General features: G+C 50.8%; 10 protein-coding genes across 10 annotated transcripts; 4 read left to right on the top strand and 6 right to left on the bottom strand.

Annotated features, from left to right (window-relative positions):
• Nucleotides 1-385: 385 nt before the first annotated feature.
• Nucleotides 386-2,044, bottom strand: BO87DRAFT_406930 (arylsulfotransferase family protein; the record flags this gene model as incomplete). Its single annotated transcript, XM_025626032.1, has 3 exons — nt 1,420-2,044; nt 1,304-1,369; nt 386-1,254 (listed from the first exon to the last, which is right to left on the bottom strand). Exons 1-3 carry the CDS (start codon nt 1,961-1,963, stop codon nt 386-388), a joined length of 1,479 nt encoding a protein of 492 aa, XP_025479411.1. The 5' UTR covers nt 1,964-2,044.
• A 1,352-nt stretch (nt 2,045-3,396) lies between these two features.
• Nucleotides 3,397-5,747, bottom strand: BO87DRAFT_376783 (MFS transporter). Its single transcript, XM_025623388.1, has 8 exons — nt 5,660-5,747; nt 5,430-5,574; nt 5,202-5,362; nt 5,032-5,154; nt 4,628-4,984; nt 4,475-4,576; nt 4,101-4,418; nt 3,397-4,042 (listed from the first exon to the last, which is right to left on the bottom strand). The coding sequence occupies exons 1-8, from the start codon at nt 5,670-5,672 to the stop codon at nt 3,792-3,794; spliced, it is 1,470 nt and encodes a 489-aa protein (XP_025479410.1). The 5' UTR covers nt 5,673-5,747; the 3' UTR covers nt 3,397-3,791.
• A 954-nt stretch (nt 5,748-6,701) lies between these two features.
• On the bottom strand, nt 6,702-7,961 carry BO87DRAFT_376781 (uncharacterized protein). Its single transcript, XM_025623387.1, has one exon. The coding sequence runs from the start codon at nt 7,762-7,764 to the stop codon at nt 6,883-6,885; it is 882 nt and encodes a 293-aa protein (XP_025479409.1). The 5' UTR covers nt 7,765-7,961; the 3' UTR covers nt 6,702-6,882.
• A 689-nt stretch (nt 7,962-8,650) lies between these two features.
• Nucleotides 8,651-10,126, top strand: BO87DRAFT_376779 (oxidase ustYa family protein). Its single transcript, XM_025623386.1, has 5 exons — nt 8,651-9,026; nt 9,104-9,235; nt 9,293-9,423; nt 9,477-9,576; nt 9,629-10,126. Exons 1-5 carry the CDS (start codon nt 8,762-8,764, stop codon nt 9,868-9,870), a joined length of 870 nt encoding a protein of 289 aa, XP_025479408.1. The 5' UTR covers nt 8,651-8,761; the 3' UTR covers nt 9,871-10,126.
• Nucleotides 10,127-10,735: 609 nt separating this feature from the next.
• BO87DRAFT_459262 (isopenicillin N synthase family dioxygenase) lies at nt 10,736-12,047 on the top strand (the record flags this gene model as incomplete). Its single annotated transcript, XM_025628946.1, has 4 exons — nt 10,736-10,769; nt 10,822-11,007; nt 11,058-11,432; nt 11,509-12,047. 4 exons carry the CDS (start codon nt 10,736-10,738, stop codon nt 11,853-11,855), a joined length of 942 nt encoding a protein of 313 aa, XP_025479407.1. The 3' UTR covers nt 11,856-12,047.
• Nucleotides 12,048-13,262: 1,215 nt separating this feature from the next.
• Nucleotides 13,263-14,222, top strand: BO87DRAFT_459261 (bZIP transcription factor; the record flags this gene model as incomplete). Its single annotated transcript, XM_025628945.1, has 1 exon — nt 13,263-14,222. The coding sequence occupies one exon, from the start codon at nt 13,263-13,265 to the stop codon at nt 14,220-14,222; it is 960 nt and encodes a 319-aa protein (XP_025479406.1).
• A 698-nt stretch (nt 14,223-14,920) lies between these two features.
• BO87DRAFT_459260 (uncharacterized protein) lies at nt 14,921-15,392 on the bottom strand. Its single transcript, XM_025628944.1, has 2 exons — nt 15,216-15,392; nt 14,921-15,146 (listed from the first exon to the last, which is right to left on the bottom strand). Exons 1-2 carry the CDS (start codon nt 15,339-15,341, stop codon nt 14,958-14,960), a joined length of 315 nt encoding a protein of 104 aa, XP_025479405.1. The 5' UTR covers nt 15,342-15,392; the 3' UTR covers nt 14,921-14,957.
• Nucleotides 15,393-16,696: 1,304 nt separating this feature from the next.
• BO87DRAFT_426203 (FAD binding domain protein) lies at nt 16,697-18,823 on the bottom strand (the record flags this gene model as incomplete). The annotated part of the gene is made up of 6 exons (XM_025627348.1): nt 16,697-17,576; nt 17,623-17,663; nt 17,709-17,944; nt 17,994-18,158; nt 18,215-18,464; nt 18,572-18,823. 6 exons carry the CDS (start codon nt 18,821-18,823, stop codon nt 16,697-16,699), a joined length of 1,824 nt encoding a protein of 607 aa, XP_025479404.1.
• Nucleotides 18,824-19,256: 433 nt separating this feature from the next.
• On the bottom strand, nt 19,257-19,757 carry BO87DRAFT_386904 (uncharacterized protein; the record flags this gene model as incomplete). The annotated part of the gene is made up of 3 exons (XM_025624780.1): nt 19,257-19,279; nt 19,349-19,445; nt 19,572-19,757. The coding sequence occupies 3 exons, from the start codon at nt 19,755-19,757 to the stop codon at nt 19,257-19,259; spliced, it is 306 nt and encodes a 101-aa protein (XP_025479403.1).
• A 3,243-nt stretch (nt 19,758-23,000) lies between these two features.
• BO87DRAFT_359356 (uncharacterized protein) lies at nt 23,001-25,686 on the top strand. The gene is made up of 2 exons (XM_025621512.1): nt 23,001-23,897; nt 23,970-25,686. The coding sequence occupies exons 1-2, from the start codon at nt 23,243-23,245 to the stop codon at nt 25,547-25,549; spliced, it is 2,235 nt and encodes a 744-aa protein (XP_025479402.1). The 5' UTR covers nt 23,001-23,242; the 3' UTR covers nt 25,550-25,686.
• Nucleotides 25,687-26,488: the final 802 nt, after the last annotated feature.

Genomic DNA, 26,488 nt, shown 5'->3' with positions numbered 1-26,488 from the left:
GGTGCGGGTGATCTGGCCCCATTTGGGGGCGACGAGTTTAAAGTGCATATTGATCCTGGGGTCTCGGCGGGCTCGGTATCATTGCTGGTGAGAACCAACCTGCTCAAGGCGAGCCATTGAGAGTGAAATCGCATCTTGTATGATGGGCGCTAACTGTCAGACAAAGCTGTCTTTATCAGATGGTGTAGATGAGTGATAAGATGATCGTCACTGCTTCGCATGAATCGAAGTATCCGATCAAGGATGTCCGATCATTCGAAACACTCGTACGGGCAGCAAACCCAATCTCAGCCAAAGCTCAATACTAAAAGAGGATTAACAACAGCCATAATGGCCATACATACCATTCATCTCATAAGCATATATACATAACGTCGCCATCCACTCATGCAACCGGAATATACTCCCTGGCAGAAACAGCATTCGTCCTAGCCAGCACCTTATTTCCCTCTCCCACAGCCTCGGCATAATACCTCGTATCACTCGATGCCCGCTCACTCTTCCACAACAGGGTCGTCTCGAAAGACTTCCGCGACACCACTCCAAGAGACGTCGCATTGCCCTTCTCAGACTGATAGAATTGCCATGCCTTTGTCTCTGTATCGCCATTCCAAGACACATACAACCGAACAGTCTGCGACGCGTCCACATATGCAGCAATGGCCGGGACTTCCGTCGGTGTGCCCGTCCAGTTGGCCAAGAATCCACGATAACTCTCCGCCTCCTCGATGAAAGCGTGATAGATGATCTTATTGTTGGCATCATATTCAGTGACTGCGCCCGCCTGGCCCCAATTCACGAAGATATTGTCATTGGATAGCAGCTGCGCGTTTCCTTGTGAAGCCGCCTGGATCCCATACGGGGCTGTCGCTTTGCGAAGGATGGTCGCGGTATCGCTGCTGTGGTCCAGTTCGACAATCAATGCGCGCGATACGTTGTTGACGATGACTTCGCCGTTGCCGGAGTTGTCGAAGAAGGAGATTATCTCTTTGGTTGGGGACTGGTAGTGCCAGCGCGCGTGGTGCTGGTACCCAAAGGTGAAGTTGTAGTTGAAGGTGGAGTGCTTGCCTCCGAGCTCCCAGATGATGGACCCGTCGGTGCCGTTGATCTTGAAGATGGTGCTGAAGTGTCGCGAGGACAGGAGGTAGTTGCCGTCTTTGTCTTTGTCCACGCTGTTCAGGTGGATGAAATCCCACGTCGTGCTGGAGGAGAGACCGCTGTCGCTGGTTGATGAGCCGAGGGTGACCAGGCTGTCTAGGATGTGTCAGTAAAGCTCAAAAGAGAGCTGATAGACGAGACGAACCTGCGGGGTCGACGTGGTCGAGAGCGTTCCACTCGAAGATCAGCTCACCAGTCTCGATGTCGAATTCTGCATTGCATTAGCGCGAACAACGGCATTGACCAAGGATGGATACTCACCCTGGAACAGACCATCACCAATCCACTGCTGCGACGAGTTCCCTCCATAAGCCGACAGATTAGCCACGGTAGGGAGATAGACCTCCACCAGCGCGGTCTTTCCATCGATGACATTGAACTCGTGGATAGAAGGAATACGATGATTCCCCGCCTTTGCAGTCACGACATGCTCATAGTTCTGGTTCAATATGACCTGCTGCCCGAACCCTTCGCCATGCGATGTATCCATTGTCCCCTGGAACCCCTGCAGGACAGGCTCATTCTGGTATGTCGTGACGTGAAAGTTACCGACAAACCCGGCATAGTACCCGATGCCAGACCAGATCAAGTCGCCATTCTTGCGGTAGATGTATGCGCCGCTCTGCTGGATATCGTCCGAGTAAGGGGCGAGAAAGACATACTCGGTGCCGTTAGCATCAGGGGCCGGGATTGTGATGTTCAGCTTGGGAGGGGAGAGGTCTGGACGCGAGCGATATTGCCCGTCCGCTATGGTAAGGGGGGACAGAGCTGCCAGGAACAGGCTATATTTGGTTAGAGCGATCATGCTGCTACTGCTATGCTTCGCAATTCTCTCGTCCTGCTTCCAGAATCCTCCTCCATTTTCATCCCTGGACCTCCCCTTTTATGCGCCGATTTCTATCACACCATCTGTGGTAGTGTCGAGAACAAGGTTGAACAGTTCTCAACCGGCACATCGATAACACCATCGGTGGACATTTTGCACTCATCGTCAATATCGCTTAGACTGCAACTAGATATTAGTTCTTCGGCAAGAGAGAGTTGTTGATTCGGCTTTTACCCCCGGATCGGGTACGTGGTGGGGGATTTATTGTGCCATTGATCTTCGCGATGACGCGAGCGCGGCTGGCGATGACTACATCAACAGGTACACAAGCGAGGTCTACACTTCTCCCGAAGGTGATGCGGGAAGCAGATACCCCGAATCTACTTTAAAAGGAAAGGATATTGATATTGACGGCCTGTTAGATATGGTTATAACATATGCAGTGTTTTCAGGAATATGACATCCAACCTACCTGCCTGATCCCACTTGCATACAGCTGTTATCTTATCAAGATCGCTGGTCCCGATCTCATGACAGAATGGAACCACGGACAGGCCTCTGCACCATTCCTGTTCCTACAATATCGCGTCATTTCATTTCGGCAGATATCGCAAGCGAAGTAGGACGCTAACCATATGAACAAGTGACAGCGGATTATCCGCGCATGTGGAAGGGACTGAATGGGACCATCACTGCCTTTTCTGACAGTGGTAGCCATATCTGGAGGGAAAGCTTTGAAACCCTCTTTTCTCTTACTACATAAGACATCGTTGCGACATGATACTTCATAGTTATATAGTATACCCTTCTATCAATTGTACTATCCAAGAGGTCGATAAAGAGGATATAGGCCACTTGTAGTCTCAAATTTCAATATAATTACAACTCAGTTCAGGCATGCAGCACCTCAGAATATGCAACAGCCGACAATCATGACATATCTTCTTCTCGACTGGAATATAAATGCAGGACCCATTATCATAACTCTATAGTCCATTCGGTTACTGCTCTGATTTCGTGATCACACAAGCCATAGTACTTCCTTTGGAAAAGCCGTTGGAATGCACCGTGACTTGACTCCAACAACTTACCTCAATATATATATCTCATAGCCCTGCATGTCTTCAGCCCCGGTGGACAGAAAGCTTGAATATAAGTGACGACAAGGTCTTAGGTCTAAGAACACTAGCTATAATTTATCTGACGAGGGTTAATCATGCCATCAGATGATGCTGGGTCGAGTGAAGCTAATTGGGGTGGGAGGTTCTCGTGGTGTTGGAATTGTATGTTCTACATAGTGCATACCAGTTTAGATGAAGCCATAATAGAATAGATGACCCATACTGTTCTGGAATCAGTGACTTCTCGGCGTGGGGTATTAGCCTAAGATCTGGCTATATTGACACATTACTGTCATAAAGGAACGCTACCTCCACAAGTATGGACAGAGCCGACGACCAACACGAAGGGCACAATAACCTGCAAAGCCACACACAACTCCAATTACTGAAGAATATTATCCTTGCTATTACATCAGAATGACTATCTGATCTTGCTTGGAAATCCATCTTCAAATCTAGAATTATGGAGATGACTCCGCCAGAAATGCCAAGCCCACTACCCTGATTAGTCCCATTGCAAAGTCGTCGGGATCCGCCGACGCGTATATTATCCGTCTCCGACATCGGAGACCTAACCTATCCTCGTGACTATTCTCACCCATTATTAAATAGTAATAATTATTTGTCGCAGTCACTCATTCCCTCGTAAGCAAGTAAGCAAGTAAGCAAGTGAATAAGCTAAAACATCAATAAGCGTAACGGTACGTCGGCGACATATCACCCAGCAATTCTTCCTCTTCCTCCGTGATGGTCGACGGATCGATGCGACCCTCGGCGATCGCGCGGTCGCGTTTCTTGTTGTCGTGCCACACCGCTAGGAAGTAGAGGATCGACATGGCGGCGGAAAAGGCCAGGAAGGATACACCAATGCTGTATCCGGGACGGTAGAAGGGAGCGTCTTTCGAGAGGAAGGAGTAGGTGGAGATGATTCCGCCAACTGTGATTAGAGGGTTAGTTACTGGTCGGTCGGGGTTGAGCATGAGGGCTGTGCTTACTGTTGCCAAAACCAATCTGCCACGCCGTTCCTATACTGCGCCGACGATGGCCACCGAGGTTCATCGCGAACCAGCAGACTAATACTGGCATCGCGCTGTAGCAGCCGCTGGTCACCAGGAACAGCGCGCCGTATTGAACATGGTATTGTGAGGTGTCGTGGATGTTGAGCAGGATACCGAATCCGGCCATGGCTACCAGCATCGGGATGATGGTGAATAGGAAGCGATGGCGGAATTTATCAGAGAGGTATGCGATGAGCATGGAGAAACCGAACGAGGCGGCCCAGGGTGGGATGGAGTAGAGCTGGGTTTTGACCGCTGGAAGTAAATTAGCGACTGCACTGTTATCAGATTTTCTGAGGGCAAGAACATACAACTGTAGCCGTAGGTCTGGATAATGGTCGGCGCAAAGTAGGCGTAGCCATAAGCTGTAACCACCTGTCCAAAGTACATCAAGCCACCGATGAAGATCTTGTCTACACAAAACCGTCAGCACTGTTATCGCCATCGCAGCCACGAATACCTACAGTCCTTGAAGACAGCAGCAATATCACGCCAGGTCATGCTAGCATCGGCAGCCGACTTTCCTACATCCTTCGCCAGCTTGTCGCGCAGGAATGCCCGCTCCTCCTCCGTCAGCCATTTGGCGTCTTCGGGGAAGTCGGGAACCACGAAGAAACAGCCAATGGCCACCACACAGGTCAGAACACCCTCGATGATGAACACCCATCTCCATCCACTGTATCCTCGGAGGCCGTCCATCTGTCCCAAGCCGTAGGCGAGCAAGCCACCAAAGGCACCGGCGAGAGTCGTCGAGCTGAAGAAGAAACTGAAGCGCTTCTGGGCTTCGCTGCGCTTATACCACATTCCCAGCAGGTAGAAGCCTATCAAGTCAGTATGCGACCATAAAATCGTGGAGAACTCGACATACACCCAGGAAACAGGCCGGTCTCGAACATGCCCAGGAACCAGCGCGTTGTCATCAATCCTCCCCAATTCTGCACCAATCCCTGGCAGACCATGACCAGGCCGAAGCCGAACATACACAGCGACACTAGATGCATGTCAGTGTGGCCCTAAACATGGCAGCGCAATACGTACACCATGTGTGCGGCTTCAACTTCTTCATCAACACGTTGGACGGAATTTCGAAGATGATGTAGGGGACGAAGAAGATGGTAAGGGCAGTATTATATTTGGTTCCGGTCTCGATATTCAAGTCGGATTTGAGACCCAAAATGGCCGCGTTACTGACATTGACGCTGTGCAATTGATTGAGTTTCACGCCTCTTGGAATCGAGCGCCCATTTCTCTGGGTGTTATGCATACCGATCCAAAAATGCAAGCAGATACATGACGCAAAGACACGGCACCACATGCCAATCAATCTTGGCCATCAACTTGCGCTCGTTGACGGAGGCGTATTGCGACGGTGCTGGCGAGGACTCGCCATTGTCAGCCACTGGCTGTTTCTCTGTAATCCCAGTCAGTCAAATTTGGAAGAGTCGAGCGCCGATCAAGTCAGCGCAAAGAATAACTCCGGTCGCGGTTGGACATACCGTCAACGGTCATTTTCTATCGCGCGATCGCAAGAACGATCGCATAACACACACACAACCGAGAAGGACGAAAGAAAAGCAGAGTCTGAGAAATCCAAACATGACGGCGACGACAGCGCGCGTGGCTGCAGCGGACTTTTAAACGAGAGCTGAAGGGCGGGGAAAGCTAGATCGGCCAAGCTGAACCAGGAACGAAGATGACTCCTATGATTGCCAAAAAATGCGCCAATCCGAGGAGACAGTGGAGACCAGCTGGGTTGGATGAACCAACCAACCATGTCCGATTTGGAGCTGGCCACTGCGCTATCGCAGTCTACGCTGGTTTGGGTTGTGACGATCGAGTCATGCTGGATTTTTTATTTGGTCGGCTGTCTCTCTCTCACTCTTTTCTGTCTTGTCTTCTGTCTCTCCCTTCCCTCGGCTAAGGGTTGAAGGATGAGGCTTGGCACCGATGTCGGGATACCTGGACTCTCATGACTGGTACAGAGTAGCAGTCTAGCTCATAAATTAGCTATGTTACATCCTGATTATTGCGCATAAACAATTCAACCTAGGAGGAAAGGCGAGCCTGTCGGCAAAGGTTACTTGTCGATCGCACCGAGAGGCAAGGGGGTTCCATGAACATCACTTGCCCGGTTGGGAACCGGTCGGTGATTCAGCTGCAGCGATCTGGAGTTCAAGCTTCATGGTGGCCCCTCTGTTCCCTCCCGTGCAGAGTTTTTGCGTGTGGGTTGGTCCACTGAAAAGAGATTTACAGTGTCAGAAGCAGAAAGAGAACTTGTCTCCCGAGTCAGGATGATGGTTGAGGGCAACATCTCAAACCCCACACCGGATCTGAATCGGGGGATCTGCGATGCTCGCCAGAAGGAAAAAAGGTTGTTAATATGGGGAAGCGGGTCTTAGAATCGTCAACAAGTTGAAGATCCAATGAGGGCCAGTTTGATTTGCCATGTCCGCGGTACTTGCCCCAACCAATTATAATGTGTCTGCAATCTGCATATGTCTGAAGGCATAAAGTACAAGATCATGATTATATAAGTTATTCAAGAACAAGCAACGCTACATATATATTATCTAGTTAACTAATCCATTGCTAATAAATACAACAGAATAACACATTCTTAGACATCATCATCATGATTGATCTCCCAATCCAGCAGCATCACCCTGAACTTTTGCTCAGGTAACACTTGTCCTCCATATCATCACGCACTCAACCCCCTTTAATAACTGCCGTAAGAAGCGTACTTTCCATAGTTGCCGTAGTTGCCATAGTTCCCATATCCCGCAGCAGCAGTGGTCGTGCTAGCAGCAGAGGTGGTCGAGGACTCACTGTCCTGCTCGGGCTGGGGCTCAGCATCCCTCTTGTACGAGCCGTAGCTGGCATACTTGCCGTAGTTGCCGTAGTTTCCATAGTTGCCATAGTTCGCCGCAGTCGTGGTCGCAGACTCGGTCGAGCTCGTCGCAGAAGCAGTGCTGCTCACCTCGGGCTCCTCGTCACGCTTGTACGCCTCGTAGCTACCGTAGTTGCCATAGTTGCCGTAGTTGCCATAGTCGCCATAGCTGGCCGGTGCAGTGGTCGTAGGGACCGCGGTGGTGGTGGTGGAGCTGGGGTCAGGCTCCTCGCCACGCTTGTAGGCCTCGTAACTGCCATAGTTTCCGTAGTTCCCATAGTTGCCGTAGTCGCCGTAGCTAGCAGGGGCAGTGGTGGTAGGGATAGTGGTGGTGGTAGGGATAGTGGTGGTGGTAGGGATAGTGGTGGTGGTGCTCAAGCTGGGATCGGGCTCTTCGCCACGCTTGTAGTTTTGGTAGCTACCATAGGTGCCGTAGTCTCCATAGTTGCCATAGTTGCCATATCCCGCAGCAGTGGTGGAGGTGGCAGAGGCAGTCGACGACACGCTGCTGGTCGTCTCATCCGCCTCAGGCTCGCCGTCCCTCTTGTAGGCTTGGTAGTTGCCGTAGTTGCCATAGTTGCCGTAATCTCCGTAGCTTGCAGGAGTTTCAGTGGCTGTGGCAGTGGAAGTCTCCGTGGCCACAGGACGGGCAGTAGCAGCGAGCAGGTGGCTGCTCAGCACCAGGAGAAGACCCTTAGAAACGGAGTGCATCATGTACAACGAGATGAAGAAGTATGATTAAAGTTTAAGAGAGGGGAGTGTGATGTTCTGGAAGATCTTGGGATTTGCATGAGACTGGGGAATACATGCGGCCATATTTATAACTTCTTCGTCTCCCTGCTTAACACCCCGGCATCCATTTTTAGCAAAATGCCAATATCTCTCGTCGTGGAGTAAGCGTCCTGCCATGGCGTACCGGCATGATTGGCCAAGTCTCGGATTGTGCCATCTCTCGAAGTTCTATCTCGAGAGTAGCCTCGGACCGGCCTCAGTCCAATCACGGCGACACCCCGAGATGACCAAGTGGCGCTGCGGATGCCGGTGTTACACTCATATGCCTCACAAGTAGGCACCCCTCATTGCGAGCTGGTGCATACACTTCCCTCTCCGGGATAAGAAGGGGCTTGGAAGTTGACCTAGATCGCGGCGATGACCCATCGTGATCCGCCACCAGGCGGCCAGTATAGGGTGTTAATAATAGCGTGCAGATGGTTTAATGACGGTGAATCCGGGTTTAATCTCGGGAGTAAGGCATCTTTGCGTCATGTCTCAGTTGGACGAAAGTAAGATGTCGAGCTGTAAGGCGGGCAGTGAGCTCGTATTGAGGATCTTCAGCGATCCATCCACTCCGGAAACCCTCATTGGGCGGCCGAATGAGACAACGTCTGCGGCCAAGCGGAGGGTGTCTTACTTGGAACAAATAACATCACCGCCAGGATGAGCCTCTCCGCACCTGCACGAGCCTGGTTGTCTCACCAACCACTCGGATGAGTGTTACACCCGTCACTTGGTCCTCCCAACGGCGGGTTTGGCTTCGGGAGGATATTATTAGCATCGGACCTGGCGGAGGGCATAGATGGGCTCATTGGTCCTCTTCCATGGGCAACCGAGAATAAACACTCGTGCTGCGCTCTTTTTGACGGAGAAGAAGGCTCATGAAGTTGTTGCTCATTCTTTTTCCTTCGAAAAAGAGTCGCTCCTTGATACCATGAATTCTGCGCGCAACACCAACTCTTTTGACGACAAGATGAACACCTCGGAGCGGTCCGACTCGACCGATCGCGAGAGGCTTCTTGTCGATGAAGAAGATGTTCACTGGTCGGGGAAGAAGAGTGTGCGATCGGGGCCTGGAAGGTGGTTGAACATCATTTTCGTCGTTGTCATTGCCATAGTGTCGTGTTTGGTCGGCATTTTCGTCGGCCACAACCAAGGGGATTCGGACAAGGCGTGCACGCGGCGCATCACCCAACACTGTACGTCCTAATTTCAAGACTTGTCATCGAGCGTCAAAAAGCGAGGAAATCAGAAAGTTGAGCTAACGCGACCGTAGCACCCGTGATATCCAGTGTTGGGCTCAACTATCACAAGCAACAGTTCAACGGGTCGCTCCTCAAAGAGAACATCTTCCGACAAGATGCCAGCCCGGAAGTAGATGCAGCATGGGAGTCTCTCGGTGCCAACTGTTGGTTTCCTTTCACATTATGGAGTGAGTGAGTGGAGTTGGCTGATCGTAGTCCAGACCGATCCATTCGCGTCCCTGCCGAAGAAGCCGAGAAATCAGGCCTCGCTCCCGACCAGGTTAAGATCAACGAGAAGTACGGAGGTGGATATCCTGCCAATGTGGAGGGATTTCACCATCTGCACTGCTTGGTATGTTAGACAGGATAAAGGACAATGTAGGTTGTGCGACTAACGGGTTACAGAATCTCCTACGCCAATCCCTTTATTACAACTACGACTACTACCATGACCTTGGCAAAGGCGCCTTCACCAACAATGACTACGTTGTCCGTCGCCACGTCAGTACGTTTTCACTACTACTTATTTCTTCTTAAATCGGTACTAACGTGGATAGCTCATTGTCTCGATATCATCCGTCAGCAGCTGATGTGCACCGTGGACGTGGGAGTCCTGGGTCAAGTTTGGGTCCACCCCGACCACCCTGAGCCCTTTGTCGACTTCAACACTGAGCACAAGTGCCGCAACTTTGAGGAGATCCGCGAATGGGCGGAGCGAAACCAGCTTCCGGAGGCTGTTCCTAATGATTTCCTCCAACCCCCGAAGATTGGGGATAGAGTGTATGAGGAGATTCCATGATGATTGCTGCTGTCTGTATATAGAATGTACATATGAATGTCTTGATGTCAATGACTAAGGAAATGCCATTTCTTTCCTAATGTAAAGCGATTTTGTGAAACGTTGGGCTGAAACTCCAACCATTCAACATCCCCCGAGATAGGGAATCTGGGACAAACGGACCATGGACCTTTGGAAGCCTAATGAATTCAGGTTGCAGCGGACTGAGTCATGAAACTTGATGTGATAATTTGAGCTAGGTGATATTTGAAGACAGGATTGGATGGGAATAGTACTAGTTGTGGAATTAGTAATTCGTAAATACTTCCTGGCAATGGGCAATCAATCACTGCTCCCAGGGGCCGTCACAATAAAAAGAAATGCCCATTGCACTTTCCACAAGATTACTGGTTGCTCGCATGTATACCAAATCCGGCAGTCTTGAATGGCACCAGACGTGAAGGTGGCTCGACTGGCCGGTTAGAGCTGATCAAGGTTACGTTGATCCGCCGCCGTCCCATGGATGGTACCTGGAAAAGGATGACCCAGGAGATGGAGGTTGCAGTCTGATATTCTACAAGATCACAGTACAGCGGCTTCTAATTACTGTAGGTGTTCTGGGTGTATACCAGAAGAGTCGTGCCGATAAGTTCTACATGTGGCGCCTGCTTCACGACCAAAATCATTCTAGAAGGAAGCGCCCTCCTGCAGGGCTACCCAAGCCTTTCACAACATCGAGGATCACCGGCGACTACCCCGCATCGATGAGATGTTATCTGCAGCCAATTTATCCTTCCAGTTGCCATGCTTTCTTCGTCGGCAACTCCGTTGGTACGTCAAATGGAACTCTAACCTATGAGCTTCGTTGCTCCACTCGCTCAGAATCATGAGCCCTGCCATCCCTGTTATTGATTTCGCTCGTAGGTAGAGAGAACAGGCATGTCTGAAAACATGCCCTAACCATTCCCGAAGCCTTCCACGAGGGCAGCAGTGAAGACCGACAGCACCTGAAGGAAGAAATCCACCACGCTTGCAAAGACCTTGGATTCTTCCAACTACGCAACCACACCATTCCACCCGAACTCCAAACAGCTATCCTAGAGCAGTCCAGGGAATTCTTCCGTCTACCGGTGGAGACCAAGGAGAAATACGATAGGGGTAAGTTCACAAGCAACATCCACACCGGTGCCCACTGTTTAAGCTCCTAGACAATGACAGCTTCAACCGCGGATACGAACGCTTGCGAGCCCAGAACTTCGAGAAACGATTCGCAGGTGACCTAAAGGAGAGCTTTTTTCTCGGTCGACATCTCCCACTAGATTATCCGGATGTCCAAACCGGCAAATTCGGCCTGGGACCCAACAAGTATCCCGCTGAAGTGACAGACCCGCAGCTCTTCCGAGACACGGTGGATCGGTACTATGGAGCCGTTCTCAGTCTCACAATCGACCTTATGACTGTCATTGCAGAAATGGTGGGCCTTGGTTCAGATGCTCTACGCAGGTTCAGTACTAAGCCCATTGCTACACTTCGCTTGCTCCACTACCCCCCTCAGGCTCCTGATGCGTCCGAGCTGGAAAGAGGTGTGCATGCCAACCCTCCCGCATTCGGCTCCAACCAATATTGGGGGTACCACTGATGAGCTAACTTTACTTGCAGGCATCGGGGCTCACAGCGACTTTGGTGCTATTACCATCCTCCTGCAGGACTCTGTTGGGGGTCTACAGGTTTGGAGCCGGACGTCGAACGAGTGGGTGGACGTGGTACCTGTGCCCGGCGCAGTGGTAGTCAATACGGGCAATATGATGATGCGTTGGACAAACGATCGGTATATCTCCAACCTACACCGAGTCATCAATACATCGGGAACTGCACGCTACAGCGTTCCGTTCTTCTTTGATGGCAACGCAGATTTCCTGGTCGAGTGCCTGGAAAGCTGCCTCGGGCCAGGCGAAAAACCCAAATACGGCCCGATTACTGTGAACGACTGGATGGTTGGCCGCTAGGCGGATACTTTTGGGGGTGGCAAGGTCAAGGGCGAAAAGGACCTTGTGAGGTTGGAGTAACTACACCAGGATACATATGGTCAAGGCAAAAGCCTCATGGCAATAACGCACGGTTCTTTCTATCAACCGCGGAGAAGCATGAGGATCCTAGGCTTAATTCTACCTCAAGGATGGATAGTCACATACCCAAACCACTGGGTACCAGGGAAGCCAGGCGCGGCCCGAGCGAAGCACATCTGACTCTCGAGTTTTGAACGTAAAGTAAGTAGAATTTAGAAGAGCCACAGGTCCGATTGAAGCATCAGGGATATTATTGCCTTTAGTGATCGACCGTGTAATGCACGGCGGGCCTATGCCAGAGCCGGCTAGATCGGGGGAATAAAGTATCCACCATGCAGCAGAAGAAGTATCCATAGCTAACGATTCAGCAAGATTAGGTAATCTGAATATTTCTTGTCTACAGAGCCCAATGCACGCAATGGGCAATTCCGAACGTTATGAAAAGAAACATGAATCGTGTCGTCAAACCTTGCTGGGTGGCTTCAGAATGCATTGTTTTGTGTAACGTGGCCATTGGAGGGACCAGCAGCACTGGCTGCACGGATTTAGTAAGTCCCGAGGTCGTAGATGTCACCAAAATTTCAATATCCCAGCTATTTGAAAGAACCGACCGTGAGGGATAGTGGGAGCAGGCCCAGTACCTGCTTGGGCCCCTTGGAAAGGCCCGGGATTTAAGTTAGCAGTCGGGCTATGAAGTGCAAGCAATTGGATCGACTCGAAACGTCATGCTGCAAGTACAGGCTCCACCCGAACCACACTGAAAATAAATCCGGATTGTTCTAGCGGGTTGCCATCGGCTCAGTGTCGCCTCTGACAGGCGCGTTTTCCTCCCGGACCAATCGATCCTACGTCAACCATGTTGCCCCGGAGTTTGAGCTCGACCAGATTACTACTTTGTATATTCTGTGGCCCCAGGCAATCCGGTTTGGAGCGGATATCTTCCGTCCCCCGTCCACCCACCCCCCCATTAACCCTTTCCCCCCCAATGCGTGCGTTCAAATCCCTGCCGGATTTATTATCCCTACAGCCCGACTTGCGCGTTCGTCTGTGATTTCCCCTTTGTGTGGCGCCTTGTCGTCGATCGAGAGAATACCGTTTTGATCAACCCTATCGGACCTGCTCAGTGCTGTGATTTAACGGACGGTCTGGCTCCCTCCAATCAGGGCTCGTTAGTGTCTTGCAAACCACCCAAATTATCAACTTCGTATATATAGCAGCCGTGATCACCATTTACTGCGCAACACCTTAGTGGCTTATTTTTTTTGTATCTGCATACTATCTTAATTGTGTATCAATATTCCAATTCACCACTGCTTACCTCACCAATTCCTTCCCCTAAACGCTTCAATGGCCGACGTGAGAATGTCCGCCGACTTGAACCTCTACGGCCCCCTCTCCGGACCAACACCCACCACCGACGAGACCTGGCCGGGCTCCCTTCCTTTCTATCTCGATAACACCATTTCTCAGGACTGTCTTTCTCTCCCTCTGTTCGAAGATAACAATCAATGGCTGCTCAATTCCTTCGAGCCGCCCGTGTCCTGGGCCACTGGACCCGCTCTCCGAACCAACTCCACCGCTAGCTCGGACGCCAGCTTCATTGCTCCCTGCCAGACCGTACACAATCCTACCAATGACTACGAGCAAAAATGCTCCCCAATGCAGGCCACCTTTCCTTTAGTACCGGCACAAATGCCTCCAGCTCCTATGCACGAAATCACTTCGCGGGGTAGCATAACGAGCGTCAGCAGCGGTGGCAGCGCCGACAGCAATCAATCCCGGTTCAGTATTTCCAGCTACAGCAGCAGTAATGAGAGCCCGGTATACAGTCGTCGGGGGAGCTCCAATCGACCACCCTCCCCGGGATTTAAAGTGAACGAGCGCGAACGACGCAAACGGGAGCGGTTCCTTGAGCGCAATCGCGTGGCTGCCAACAAATGCCGCAAGAAGAAGAAGGAGCATGCCAAGCAGCTCGAGAGTCGTTGCGAGACGGTCTCGCGGGAGAACACGCTCCTGGAAAGTCAAGTGGATCACTTGCGGGGCGAAATCTTGAACCTAAAGAATGAGCTGCTGCGGCACTCCCACTGCGGGGATGAGAGGATTAAAGACCATTTGGCGAAGATGGTGAAGCAGCTTTCTGATAAAGCTGGTACGGCAACTCAGAGCCCCGAGGAGCAGAAAGAGTCATTACCTTTGACAAAGGGTCCAAAGCAGGAGCAGGAGATGACAATGGATCTTGAGGATTTGGTACAGCTCCCGGCTGCTGGGGACGGTTCAGCAACACAGGGGCAAAAAGATACGGAGTGAAGGTCTGATTCTGAGATTGTCAATGGCCTGTACATGATGGCCTGCGGTGATTTGATTAATGTCTATATGATGAGGCGTTATGGATATTTTTGGTTCCTTTCCCCCCTTTCTATGTCCCTATCTCTTAACCCTTTCTAATGTCTTTTGTCTCTTCCCTTACTCCTTTTTACCTCTCTACCTTTCTCTCCTCGGGACTTTCTCAAAGATACCTATTCACGGCGATGGAAAAGTACTGTGTACAAGCTAGATGATAGATACGATTGATGATGATGGCGGAAGCTAGCGTGCTAGCGATGATTCTGTTTCTAATGTGGCGAGCGGGGTTTAACGGGGCGCAAAAGTAAACTTCAATCCAACTATCTTGTACAGTCGATCACATCATGCTTGCAAGTAATGCGTTAAGGCTGAATCAATTTGGTATATCCATTGTCGTCATGATCGTCAACAACGGGTCGAGTGGCCAATAGTGTTAGCGACGGGGCCACCACTTACTCAATGGACCTTCGGAGATGTTCGCCATCCAATAGTACTTTCCATTCTACAACTACTGTACTGCTTGTACTAGCCTCCGAAACTCTATTATGAATAGCAATACAATAATAATCCAATTCATCAATGCCACAATCGATACAATTTATTCTCATACTTGACTAATAATACATTGAATTCATATGACATAAAAACTCATCCCCAACAAGGCCGATCATAATGTCATGGTACTTAGTACGAGTAGACTTACTCCTCCGGCATATCGCCCCCAGTCCTCGATCCTCCCTTCCGACCAGCCTCTCTAGCCCGAGGATCTCCAGGCTCGAAGCTCCCTCCGGAAGACATTCCTCCCTTGTGGCCGGCTTCCCGGGCCCGTTCTTCGCCGGGCTGGAAGCTTCCACTGGAGGCTTGGCCGCCCATGGAGGCGATGTTGCGCTGTCACCATAATAATTAGTACTATGCTCTCGTTTATGGAGTAAAAGAAGGGAATGGGTATTGATGTACCTGCTTGTCCTCGTCCATGGAGGCGAATCCGCCCGAGTGGCTGGACTGGCCACCCTTGCGGGCGATGTTCTCGACTTCTTCCTGGGGTCGGTTGGCGAAGTTGCCGGGGTTGGGGTTGGAGGCCATTTTGATGGTTGTGTGTGTTTAGTGTATATGGTATGGTATGCTTTGGGATAGATGTTTGTTGATTAAGACGGGAGAGTAAGTTCCAGGATTATGGTAGGCTATTTGTAGGTCTTTCAGACTCTGGATAATGATGCTTGTGTCTAACTATAGATATTACAATGACTACGTACTGATGTCAATGTTGATGCAGTAACCATGATCGTAATTTTGAAGGACATGGTATAATTAGCCTTGATTCAAGTTTCGGGGAATTCTCCAGGGTCCTGACTGCATGTGGTCCCGACTACATGGTATGTTGCTACTTTGGGTAGGGCAGGGACAAGGTACAAGCATTGGCTGTGAAGTCATCCGGCATCATGTTGGGGGAACGTTGTTGTTTCTGGAGTGGAGGGGATACGGGAGATTGACACATATGGTTTCTCTTTGTTACTGCCCCAGAAAAGTCTGGAAGGCTGGATGTAGTCATTGTGATGGCGGTGTTAAATTGTGGACGGTCTGGGTTCAGTCGGTAGTTGTACGGTGGCACAGTGGATAAATGGCGGGGTCAGTGATCGATCAGATACTGTGTCGATGTGATCTCCTTCCGTGCAATTGCCCTATAATGTAAGAGATGGAGACAACCCTTGTTGTTGCTGGACAGTCGAGAAGAGGTCCGTCCGGTCTGGCCAGGGGCCTCCAGATAGCACAGATAAGCCGTGGGGCAGCCTCACTCTGAGAAAGAAGTGGACCTGACCGGCGTACAAAACCTCATTCCCTCTCAGCGGTGGTGTTGTTTGTTTGATTCTTAGAGGACATTGTTTTGGGCCTCGATCAAAACATTTCTCCACGACTGTTACTCTCATGACATCACCGTTGAGCATCACCATTACCTCATCAATATTCCCTCCCAATCAAGCTGCATCATCCGTCCCCTGGGTCTGGAAGCCAATTTGAGCATTGGTTCCACAACTTCCCTATCATCCACCCAGAGGGTCTCTGGGACTTCTGACTGGCAGGGCCCTTCTGCCGGAATACGGGACGAGAGAGCCGGTGCCCACGGGTGATCCCCGGTCTGTGCGATGTGCTGCCGTTGAGCTCTGGCCACTGACCATGCGTGCGCTATGTTGGGGGATAGCATGTGCAAAGTACATAATTTCTGTCATTTATTTTTGCTAAATTGTGTCGCACAAATGGTCTGGTGCTAAGTCTTTTCTATAGCCTCTCTATCGTGCCTCTGTATCGACATGGATGCTACAACCAGAAAAGTATCCGTGCAACGCTCGGAATGCCATCACCAACATGCCCCCCCAATTCCACCCTATTTCACCGGTCGCGCTCGACGAAATAGTACTGAATAGAAACAGAACCCGATCAGATCACTTCCTCCCGACGAATTGACCAAAGTACTGGTCCAATGCTTCCACATCTCCAAGGCTCCCTAACCAAGCAACATGTTGATCCGGACGGCAGAGGACCAGACACCCATTCTCCTCTCGTATGCCGTACTCTTCATAGGCATGCCCACAAGCTTCGCCGTATGAACCATCATCCGCGAACACCCTCGAGTAATCCCATCCCCACGTCTCATCGAATGGATGGAATATATCCGGTAGATCCAGAAGGTTCACGGAAGTCCTCGGGCTGGAATGCACCACAATCGTCTCGAGAAGGGGACAACACCGGGTCGATTTCAGGTTTTTGTGCAGACATGACAGATGAGGTTGCTCGTTGAATTGGTTCGCAAAATTGGCCAGCTGACTCTGGTTGCTAGGTTCAAGCAGGTCGCCTGGGAATACGAGCAGTCTCCATGCCCCGTTACTGGTCAACCTGCTAACCAGCTGCATGCTAATCCCGTCGGCCTGGGCCACGACTGGATATGATGACAGGCGCATACCGATCTTGATATTCTTTGCGACCGATGTATCAGCCTTCTTTCCGGCGATCAAATCATTTGAGTCATATGTCACCCCCGTTCCCGTCATGAATTCGATGTACTGGCCACGGACGCGCTCGACCCCTTCGGTGACGCTCGTGTCTTGTTCGTACGCTTTAACTAACTCGGTATCCAGCTTGAGCAGCTGTTCGCCAACTGGTCGTCGTTCCAATTCGTATGTATCGAGTATACTCGGAGAAGCTTCCCCTGTGATAACGGAGCATAGCTTCCATGTTAGGTTGTATGTATCCTGCATCGACACGTTCAGACCCTGACCTCCCTTCGGTGAGTGCGTATGTGCTGCATCGCCGGCCAAGAAGATCCTGTTTTTGTTAGCATATGCCTGGTTTGACTCAATGATTTACCAACCTGTCATGTGGCCTATACGTTTCTACTAAACGTTGACCTATCTATCCCGAGTCAGTTATGGCCGTCTGCCTCCAATGGATACTCACTTTGTAGATAGACCACCAGTCGCAGTGCTTATAAGTCAATGAGTAGGGTTTCATGACTTTCGCCATGGCTCCCACAATCTCATCAAGTGATACTTCCGATCGGTCTTTGCCCTCCACACTCAGCCTCCCATCGCCTTTGGGATAGATGTAAAAGCGAACCAGCCGATTCTCCCTGGGTGCGGTCATGATGCTGCCACGATCCCCGGCATGTATAGCACAGGACTGACGAATGTCCGCTAAAGCCTGTCAGTCAAGCATACATTTTCACCGATTGACCAAACTTACGGAAATCAGTGATCGGGGCGATATCGACAACGCCCCAGGTGGTATCTCCAGAACACACCCGCATCGGTACCTGCAGCTGCTCTCTGGTCCAGCTCCTCGCACCGTCGCAACCGATAACATACCGCGCGCGAATGGTCTCAACATCACTGCAATGCCCATTGGCCCCTATAACAACATCCAAGTCAGCAGGCAACCACCATCAAAACCAAGGATAACCATACCATTCTGCCCGACCCTCTTCACCCCAACAACAACCGGATACTCATCCTCCCCTTCCTCTAGCAGCTCCAACGTCTCCGCCTGTTTCCCATACTCCACCTCCACCCTGCCCCCCTGCTCTAACCCCAAATAATCTAGAATAATCTGCTCAATGATCCCCTGATTCAGCAACACCATATTGTATCTCGACTTATCCGTCTGAGCCGAGTCCATCTTGTGCCTCGTTATCCCACCCGTATGCTTATCATAGCCCTACGCAGCGCCCGAATTAGTTGCTGTGCTCATTTTTCCCCACGAGGATCGGGACTGGAGATAAAGCTGAATGCGATATAGTATATAAGAATTAATAGTTTATTTACCCAGAAACACATCTCCGCATGTTGCACACCTTTCCGTATTATCGGATCAACTACCCCGAAACTCTCGAGGATCTCGAGTGATCGGCTCTGTATCCCGTCGGCGTGCCCGGTCGCTGTTCGGCTAGGGTACTTGTCGATGATTCGGGTCGTCATGTTCGTGTATTGTGAGGCCCAGCAGGCCGCCATGAGGCCGGCTGGGCCAGCGCCGATGATCAGGAGGTCGGTTGTAGAGGGAGAGAAGTTGGGTGCCATTGCTGGTGGGTGTCGTGTCATGCCATTGGGTAGGTGGGGAATAATAATATATTATTTGTAGATACTGGGGTATCCTGTACAACGAATGAGATAGGTGGTATTTCTCACGCTATATTGCAAGTCTATCGCAGACAATTCTTGCGTTCCTGATGGCTTCTGATAAAGTACAGAAGTGGCGTCACAATTGAGTTCGGGCGTTTGGTTAAGGTAACTACCACATCGAAACGTCATGGATCGTCACCGTTGATGACTCCCTGTCGCCAAATCTCTTGATCATACTTTCAATATTCCGGCTGCTTATACTGAATATGGTTTCCATTGTGGATCGCCGGATTATTGTACATGTTGTAATTGATCGCCGTGTTCTTGGGGTGAAGGTACTACCCAAACAGGCAACCAAACTGCCGGATTTATTTTCCACCTCAACCTGATACTACATCATTGGGGTGTTCATACCTATTTAACGTTAGATCATGGCAGAAATGCTAAAAATGCTAATCGCTTCGATAGAATTCTTAAACTCACCGATCCCACGTGGTCCGATCGGAGTCGTGATCCTCGGGTATAAGTCACCGGTCGCATCGTTAGCGATTCGGGTACACAGAGAAGTTGAAATGCGGCGCTAATGAAACGATAGCAATGAAACAAAAATATTAACGCGATTTTTACGCATCTGGGGTATCAACACCAAGCACATCATGCACAGTATGTGCCATATCAACTGTCAACGCTATCACGCGAACCGCACTATCAGCCCGACGATAAGCCCGACGAGAGCCCCAATGAGGATCCCACCAGCCATATATAGCAGCGAACGGCGCCACGACCAGTTCACCCAGTGTAACTCGATCGGTAACTGATAGCCTGGGTTCATGGGCGCGTTGGATTCAAGGGTTGGTCCTTTGGCATAGCTGTCGGGCTGAGCGGAAGTCATGATTTTATTCGGAGAATGTCCTTCGTCAATGCTGTCAGTACTTGATGAGTTCAGATATCCCCGGGGCTAATATACGTACAGCACTAGCATGCGATTGTTGTTTTGATGGTAATAACCAAGAGAAGATGCCGACAGCGGGCCTCCTTCACTTTTGTAGTCAAAACCAACCACCCGCATCTGCACCATCTCCGTATGACTTTGTCCTCCATCCAAACGGGCCATACAGGATGCAATGCGGGGTGGGTTGAGTTGTGAGCCTACAGACGTGCTGTCTTCCTTGGCTTCTTGGCATCGCATCTCATATGAGTGCCCTACGGGGATTTTGACTTCGACGGCTCTTTGAACCCGTAGTTGTAGGCGCCCGGCTGTGGGTCATATCGAGTTCGTTGGTGGATGGTGGGAATGGGATCATACACTAAGGATGGGTCCCGCAGAGGTTCATATGGATCTGCGTTCTCATTTGTAGTCAATGGAGGTAATGTCTCGGAGGACAAGAGACCGGGCAGTCATAGCAGGACAGATTAGAGGCGCTGGTTCAGGGCCCATCCCCTGCTGCCAAGCGTATAGACATAGATGGTAAAAGCCAGGGGTGTCCTAGCAGTTTCTGTCAGTTGACAACGCGCATGGTCGGAATATTGCGTATGCCAAGGAGTAGCGCCCTGCCACTTTGCGGAGATCAATATAAAAAAAATCCTAGTGTCGATGTTTGGGGGCTTGGTTAGTATTAGGCCTGATGCTATGTTGATCTTGAAAGTAATGGCGGCTGATATTGTCAGAAAGCATCACAAGAACTAGGTGTATATATGTCATGTCCGAATTCTTTTGGAACTGATATCTCACTATCGCGGTCGTCTTAATTTATAATAGTAGATCGATATCGACGACGCAGTTGGAAGAGAACATCCTCCCACAGGCTGCAGTGGAATATAATCAAGACAAGACATCCTCAATTTCTCAGTTGTTGAGAATAACAACCCATATTTGGGTGGACCCGGCCAAGAAACCGTGGCAATTCGGGGGTCACCTCGGCCTCTTGGTCGACTTCGCGCAGCCCCACGGCAGGGGGAAGGAACATCTCGCCGAGTTGAGAGCAACATGGACTGTTGTTAGGATGTACTCTTATGTCGAGAGCAATGGTCCAGTCGACTGAGAGACCGAGTAATTCAAACATGCCGCTTCGCCCAATTCGTGTGGCTTGCAAGGAATGCACTGCCCGACACCTCAATCGCAGATCGGCCACCCCAAGATAATAGATATTGTGCTGAACAGCCAGTAAACTTACGGGTGCCTTTGCTATGCCATCTTATGGGATAGCAGACCAGATTATCCGGGTTTCTTTTCCGACGTCATACACCCAGCACACCCTGTATTGAACCTCCAGAGTGCATGGTATTTTCCTCCTAGGCTTTGCGACTGATAGCGAGGCCTTAGCCTAGCAAGCGGGATTTACCGACCGTGCTACCGTGAGAAGGGCACATTATGTCCGAGAAAAGGCATCGTACTTGTTACTGGGTAGGGTGCGCAGCAATGCTGGCTCAGTCGATGGGAATGCATTTGCTGTACGTTGCGTCGATCCTGTCGTTTGGCGGCTGTATCAATATTGTGTCAGCACATCCCCGTGCGCTATGGATCACTCGATAAGATCCTCGCAAAAGCGAATCTGGTGGTCGATTCATGTGAGTCATTTCAACTCTTATCTGTGATACATATGTACTAATTGAACCAAGTCCGTGATTCACACACAGCAACAATACGTGAGGCACTCTACCCTTTCGATCATTTATCGCACACAATAACTGACAAAATCCAAAGATGTATACATATGCATTAGCCAAATCAGTCCCCGCAGGCCCGCGCCCGAGAAAATCAAAACAGAAGTATTGCCCAGAAGGCTCATACAATGGAAACTTAAGTCGCCGGACCAGATGCAGCACTGGCCTCAGAGGGTTGCGTCGTCTTTGACATGCAGCGATAGGTGCATTGTCGAGCATTAGGTATGTGTATAGTGCTTATGTGACAAGCAGATACCTCTGACATAGAATATTTAGCATATCGTCATAGTCGCCACACGTTCTTCAGGATGTTTGGGCCGCCATACTCGAGGACGAGGCGTGGATGGACAATGTTACGAACAGCAAGACCAAACTTATACAGGAAAACTATCGCATGGATACATCCTTTCCCCGCGAGCATGGCATTCGGTATTGCGAGTCGTTTGTATTTCGAAAGACCCCCAACAGGCTTGATTGCGCTGATATACGGATAGGAATTCTTGCTTGTTTATTTGGGTTGACCTTCGCCATCTATTGCTAGGCAAGTCTGTCACACCAGAGTCAGACTACAGCCAGCCAAGGGTTACATTGCCTGACACTCGCTTATGAGAACATCGTGAGTTGGGAATCACTGGCATCCGTGCGAAGAATGGGGTTATAATGGCGCCTGGAAGCGTATACATGCCGGAAGAGCTCGGTTGGTTCCGAATCACGTTCACTCCTGGGGAAGAAGCCTTGAAGGAAGGATTAGAGTGGCTGTTGAGATCCATCGCAGAGGCTGAGGCGGAAATTTGTGGGAAATGAAGGACTATGCCGTTTGAAGTATAGTGAAGCGCATTGATTGCTATCTCGGTCCGCAAACCACACACATTTACCACTTTTCACCAGCCTTGTCTGCCTTTAACGTCCCACAATCCCCTTCCGCTCCTTGTATTGCTGCCTGTGGTGCTGTCATCTTTATTTGGCTACCTAAGTCGCACTCTCTAGATGTTTCCATTTTCTCATCGTCTGTGTTATCGTGATCACGATCAAGCCCAATCACCTTGGACCATCTTTGCTATTTATAGGCTAGTCCGGACAGGGATTCCTTCTCGCCTCTGGCCGCGATAATGACTGGTCGCATTAGGGCATAGTACACAGTTACACTATAGGACACACCCTGGCAGATTGCAGGTTCCCCTCTCTCTTTGGGTAACGATGGGACCAACTGGAAGATCAGGCTGAGAGCCGGACTAAACACAGACCCACGGCGAAGGCGGGCGCAGACATGAATGGTGCAACCAGGGATTCTAGATTGAAGCGACCCCACCAAGGGAGATTAAAATCATGTACAAGCATATCCCAATAGTATCTAGCTAGGTAGCTAGGTTGCTAACCAAGTGACTACTGTGTGGCACAGTCGCGCACCAGCTGAATGAGCCACGACCCTGGTCCGACCCTGGTTCCCACACAGCCAGCATCCCGACGGGCCCTTCACCCGAGCCTCACACCAACAAGGACCCCAACCGATCGCAAATGGCCCCCAATTCACTAAATTGAAGCCAACTCATATGGCGGACAAAACAACAGGGATTAGCTGGACTAGCTGGTTTAAATGCTCATCCGCCATGCACCGCCCCTTAAGAACCGTTGGCCCAGGAAGCCTTTCCTCCTCACTCTTTCCCTCCAAGAAAAACAAACCCCCAAACTGTCTGCATCTGACCTCAGCCAACCATGGCTGCCAGGTCGTCGGATGGGCTTCGTCTCCTGTCCGATGTCAACATCCCGGACTCAAGATTGCATGACGACTCATCCGGCGAGGACGATAAAAGCGTAATCGATCTGCGCGATCTCGGTCCGGGGCCACGCGATTCGTTTCGTAGTGACTTGACCGATACACCACCCAAAGGTGTCGATCATGGCGATCAACCTCATCCTCTGCCACTGCCGACCAATAAACCCAGGCGTCGGTGTTCGGGCCTCTTCGTCACTCTTATCGTACTGGGCGTGTACACTACCATCCTGTCCGGCGTCTTCTTCGTCGTCGCGTGTATCAAACCCTACTATGGCAGTTTGATCGGCAACAATGCCGGACTCACTGCCTCGTCCGCATCTTTGCTGAGCGCCCTGTTGGCCAAAACGATCGAGCTATCCTATGTCACAGTTTGTGTTGCATTCCTGGGCCAGCTGTTGAGTCGGCGGGCTCTCGCGCATGGGTCCGAGGGTGTCAGCATCGCTGACATGACGCTGCGAACCTGGATCACGCAGCCGGGGTCGCTGCTGATGCAGTGGGATGTGCTGCGCTATGTCGGGTGGACGACACTTGGTGGGTTGACGCTAATTGTTGCTCTGGTTGCAATGCTGTACACCACTGCTGCTGAAGCCCTAGGTTGGTCACTCTGTCCCCTAACTAATCATGGGAGACTTACTTTCTGACCGTCCGCGTTTCTCCCGACTGTAGTTTCTCCAAGCTTGGTCATGGGCCCCATCCAGCCCCGACTTCTGCAGGGAAATGTCTTCACCGAATACTCCAACCCTTATTACTTAGAAGACGCCTGCCAGACTCCAATCACCGTCGATGTTGACCCGACACACTGGAATGAGACCTGTCTGGAGATGGAGATAGCCGGCCGCTCATACCACGACTACTATCAATACCTGCAAGGTTGGGCCGAAATGCTGAAAGCCGGAAATAGCACCTCAACCGCCCTCGCTTATCGCCCGCAGCCACATGCCTTGCTATACGACAACACAACAGTGACCGGTCGCTGGATCGAAGTCGTCAATACAACCGCCCTATCCGAACAACATGGTCGCGTCGTCAATAACGTCACTGCCGCCTACCCACACGGAGGCCTCTTCGCCGCTGCACGCAACCCCGCAAATAAGATCCAACAGCCCGTTGACATGTCTGGAGAGGGCAAGTACATCATCCAAGCCTCTCTCCCATCGCCTGCTATTAATGTGATGTGCGTTGGCATGTCGCATGACGAGCTGAAACCCCTCATCTACACCGAGTGGCCCAACCATAAGCCCTTTAACGCATCGACGTGGGCAACCGCCGCACCAACATACTCGATTAACACGAACCGCACCGTCGTCGATGACCTCTTCGGCTTCAGCGAAGACCAAGGCGCTCCTGTCTTCCCCATCTACCCCGAAGCCTACAACACCATCCTAAACCCAAAAGTCGACAACACAACCTCCATCTACATACTAGGCAGTGCCCCTCCAGGCCACGATCCGAAGTATGTCCTCTGCGGAATGCGCGGGAAGCTTTCAGGTCGCTGTTCAGCGCAGTACCAGGTCGATCCGAGCGGCGGGGATTTGAGCTCACGCTGCGAAGACGCTGCCGACAGGCTCCAGTACAACCGGATACATCCTAACACGTCGGAGGATCAGTACCTGATAAATTGGAAAAGCGTGGCATGGGAGTGGGCCGACACGGTGACTCTCGCGTCAGGCATCCAGGGTGACGACGCCGCTATTGAACGCACGCTAATGGAGTTGGTCCCGAGCTTCGATAACACCACTAATAGCTCTTCGCTGGATCCTCGACTCCCATCGCTCAGTGAGGCTCTGGCCGTCTTAGCAGGGAGTACCGCCCTCCTCGGTAGCCAGTACTCTCCATTTGTTCCCGATTGGAATTACTCCGAGCCTAGTCTCGATACCCCTGTCGTGCAGGTCTTTAACGCCACACTGCAGTCCGCGGGCTATGCGTCTGGCCGGACGAGTGACTGGCAGCAGGTGTTCTATGTCATTCTGGCTGTGGTCTTCCTGACGAATATCATGTGTCTGGGGTTAATTCTCTTCCAGGGACGCGGGCAGTTGGTGACAGATTTCACAGAACCACCGAATCTGTTCGCTTTAGCAGTGAATAGTCCGGGAACGGTGCATGCGTGGTCTGGAGCACAGCTGGGAGCGGCGGGGACTCCGCGTTTGCGCGATCGATGGCATGTCGATATGCGCGAGGAGAGCGGGCATTATTATATTCGTACCCGCGGACAGTTGCAGCACTTTGGGGATAGGGCGGCAAACTAATGGATATGATGTGATGATGTGAGGGTGGTTGGAGCTTTTCATTTATATTTACTGCATTGCAGGTGTTGGCGAATAGCGTTTATTGCATTGGACAGATAGTATTGTAATAATGAATCGAGATCACAGATGAGCTTGCCCTAATTGTGTGCGATGCTTGAAGTTGATTTGTCATGTCACCTACTCACCGTGAGGATTAAACCACTGGATAGCATAAAAGCCTCGGTTCAAATGAGAGAGTCAGCCAGCCAAAGATCCTCAGGAATCCCCAAAGATATGGCGGACGGCGGATGGGTATGCAAGGGTGGTCCGCGGGGCTGGTTCTGCCTTTCGTGTTCTCGGACAGTAACCATGAGATCGATCCTGAGGCACCACGGATAGATGAGGAGGTGAAATCCTCCTTCGTCCGAGCGTCCGGAGCCGAATGAGGACATTTCTAGCGATATACCGGAGATGCTACGGACGACGATCTGACTAGTCTCCGAGAGTCATGAATTGTTATTGAATCGTCTATCAATGCGAGTGTCACGATTAGGAGAGTTCCATAGTTGTGGAGAGAAAGATGTCTGCTGGGGATCCCTCGAGAAGCTTAAAGTGAACCGTTATTTTAAAAAAGAAATAGACAGGAATTGTTGGTCCTGATAGTGGCATTCCAATGGTGGGTCGAGATAAGGCGGGCTGACAACTCGATAACTCCCAATTCTCAGTTACATGCTCGTTTGAAGAGCTTCGTCAATACTTATTGTGAGAATCTAGTCAGAATCATTTCGTGCAGTAGTCAGCTGTCTAGCATCAAGGGCATTGATTGGACCCATGTCCATTGTTGTTATTGTTGCGAACTCTAATAAGCCCAAGAAGATGTGCTGTTGTGTTTAGTACTATTGAACGATCCAATGTAAACGTGGTGTCTCATTGGCCGGCAACTTACATATGCCGCATATC

This window comes from Aspergillus neoniger (assembly GCF_003184625.1).
Source record: "Aspergillus neoniger CBS 115656 unplaced genomic scaffold BO87scaffold_17, whole genome shotgun sequence".
Taxonomy (NCBI): Eukaryota; Fungi; Ascomycota; class Eurotiomycetes; order Eurotiales; family Aspergillaceae; genus Aspergillus; species Aspergillus neoniger.
Note: the sequence above shows the minus strand (reverse complement) of the source record. Positions and strands in the feature narration are given on the sequence as shown.

Excerpts from the sequence above, each read along its gene's own strand:
- BO87DRAFT_376783 (XM_025623388.1), bottom strand. Across the intron at positions 4,577-4,627 it reads TGCTGCTGTCTTCAAGGACT|ACAAGATCTTCATCGGTGGC; the intron begins GTAGGTATTCGT and ends GGTTTTGTGTAG. Across the intron at positions 4,419-4,474 it reads CCAGACCTACGGCTACAGTT|CGGTCAAAACCCAGCTCTAC; the intron begins GTATGTTCTTGC and ends ATTTACTTCCAG.
- BO87DRAFT_376781 (XM_025623387.1), bottom strand. The coding sequence starts at position 7,764 with ATGCACTCCGTTTCTAAGGGTCTTCTCCTGGTGCTGAGCAGCCACCTG.
- BO87DRAFT_376779 (XM_025623386.1), top strand. The coding sequence starts at position 8,762 with ATGAATTCTGCGCGCAACACCAACTCTTTTGACGACAAGATGAACACC. Across the intron at positions 9,027-9,103 it reads GCGGCGCATCACCCAACACT|CACCCGTGATATCCAGTGTT; the intron begins GTACGTCCTAAT and ends ACGCGACCGTAG. Across the intron at positions 9,577-9,628 it reads CGTTGTCCGTCGCCACGTCA|CTCATTGTCTCGATATCATC; the intron begins GTACGTTTTCAC and ends TAACGTGGATAG.
- BO87DRAFT_459260 (XM_025628944.1), bottom strand. The coding sequence starts at position 15,341 with ATGGCCTCCAACCCCAACCCCGGCAACTTCGCCAACCGACCCCAGGAA. Across the intron at positions 15,147-15,215 it reads CCATGGACGAGGACAAGCAG|CGCAACATCGCCTCCATGGG; the intron begins GTACATCAATAC and ends TTATGGTGACAG.
- BO87DRAFT_359356 (XM_025621512.1), top strand. The coding sequence starts at position 23,243 with ATGGCTGCCAGGTCGTCGGATGGGCTTCGTCTCCTGTCCGATGTCAAC. Across the intron at positions 23,898-23,969 it reads CACTGCTGCTGAAGCCCTAG|TTTCTCCAAGCTTGGTCATG; the intron begins GTTGGTCACTCT and ends TCCCGACTGTAG.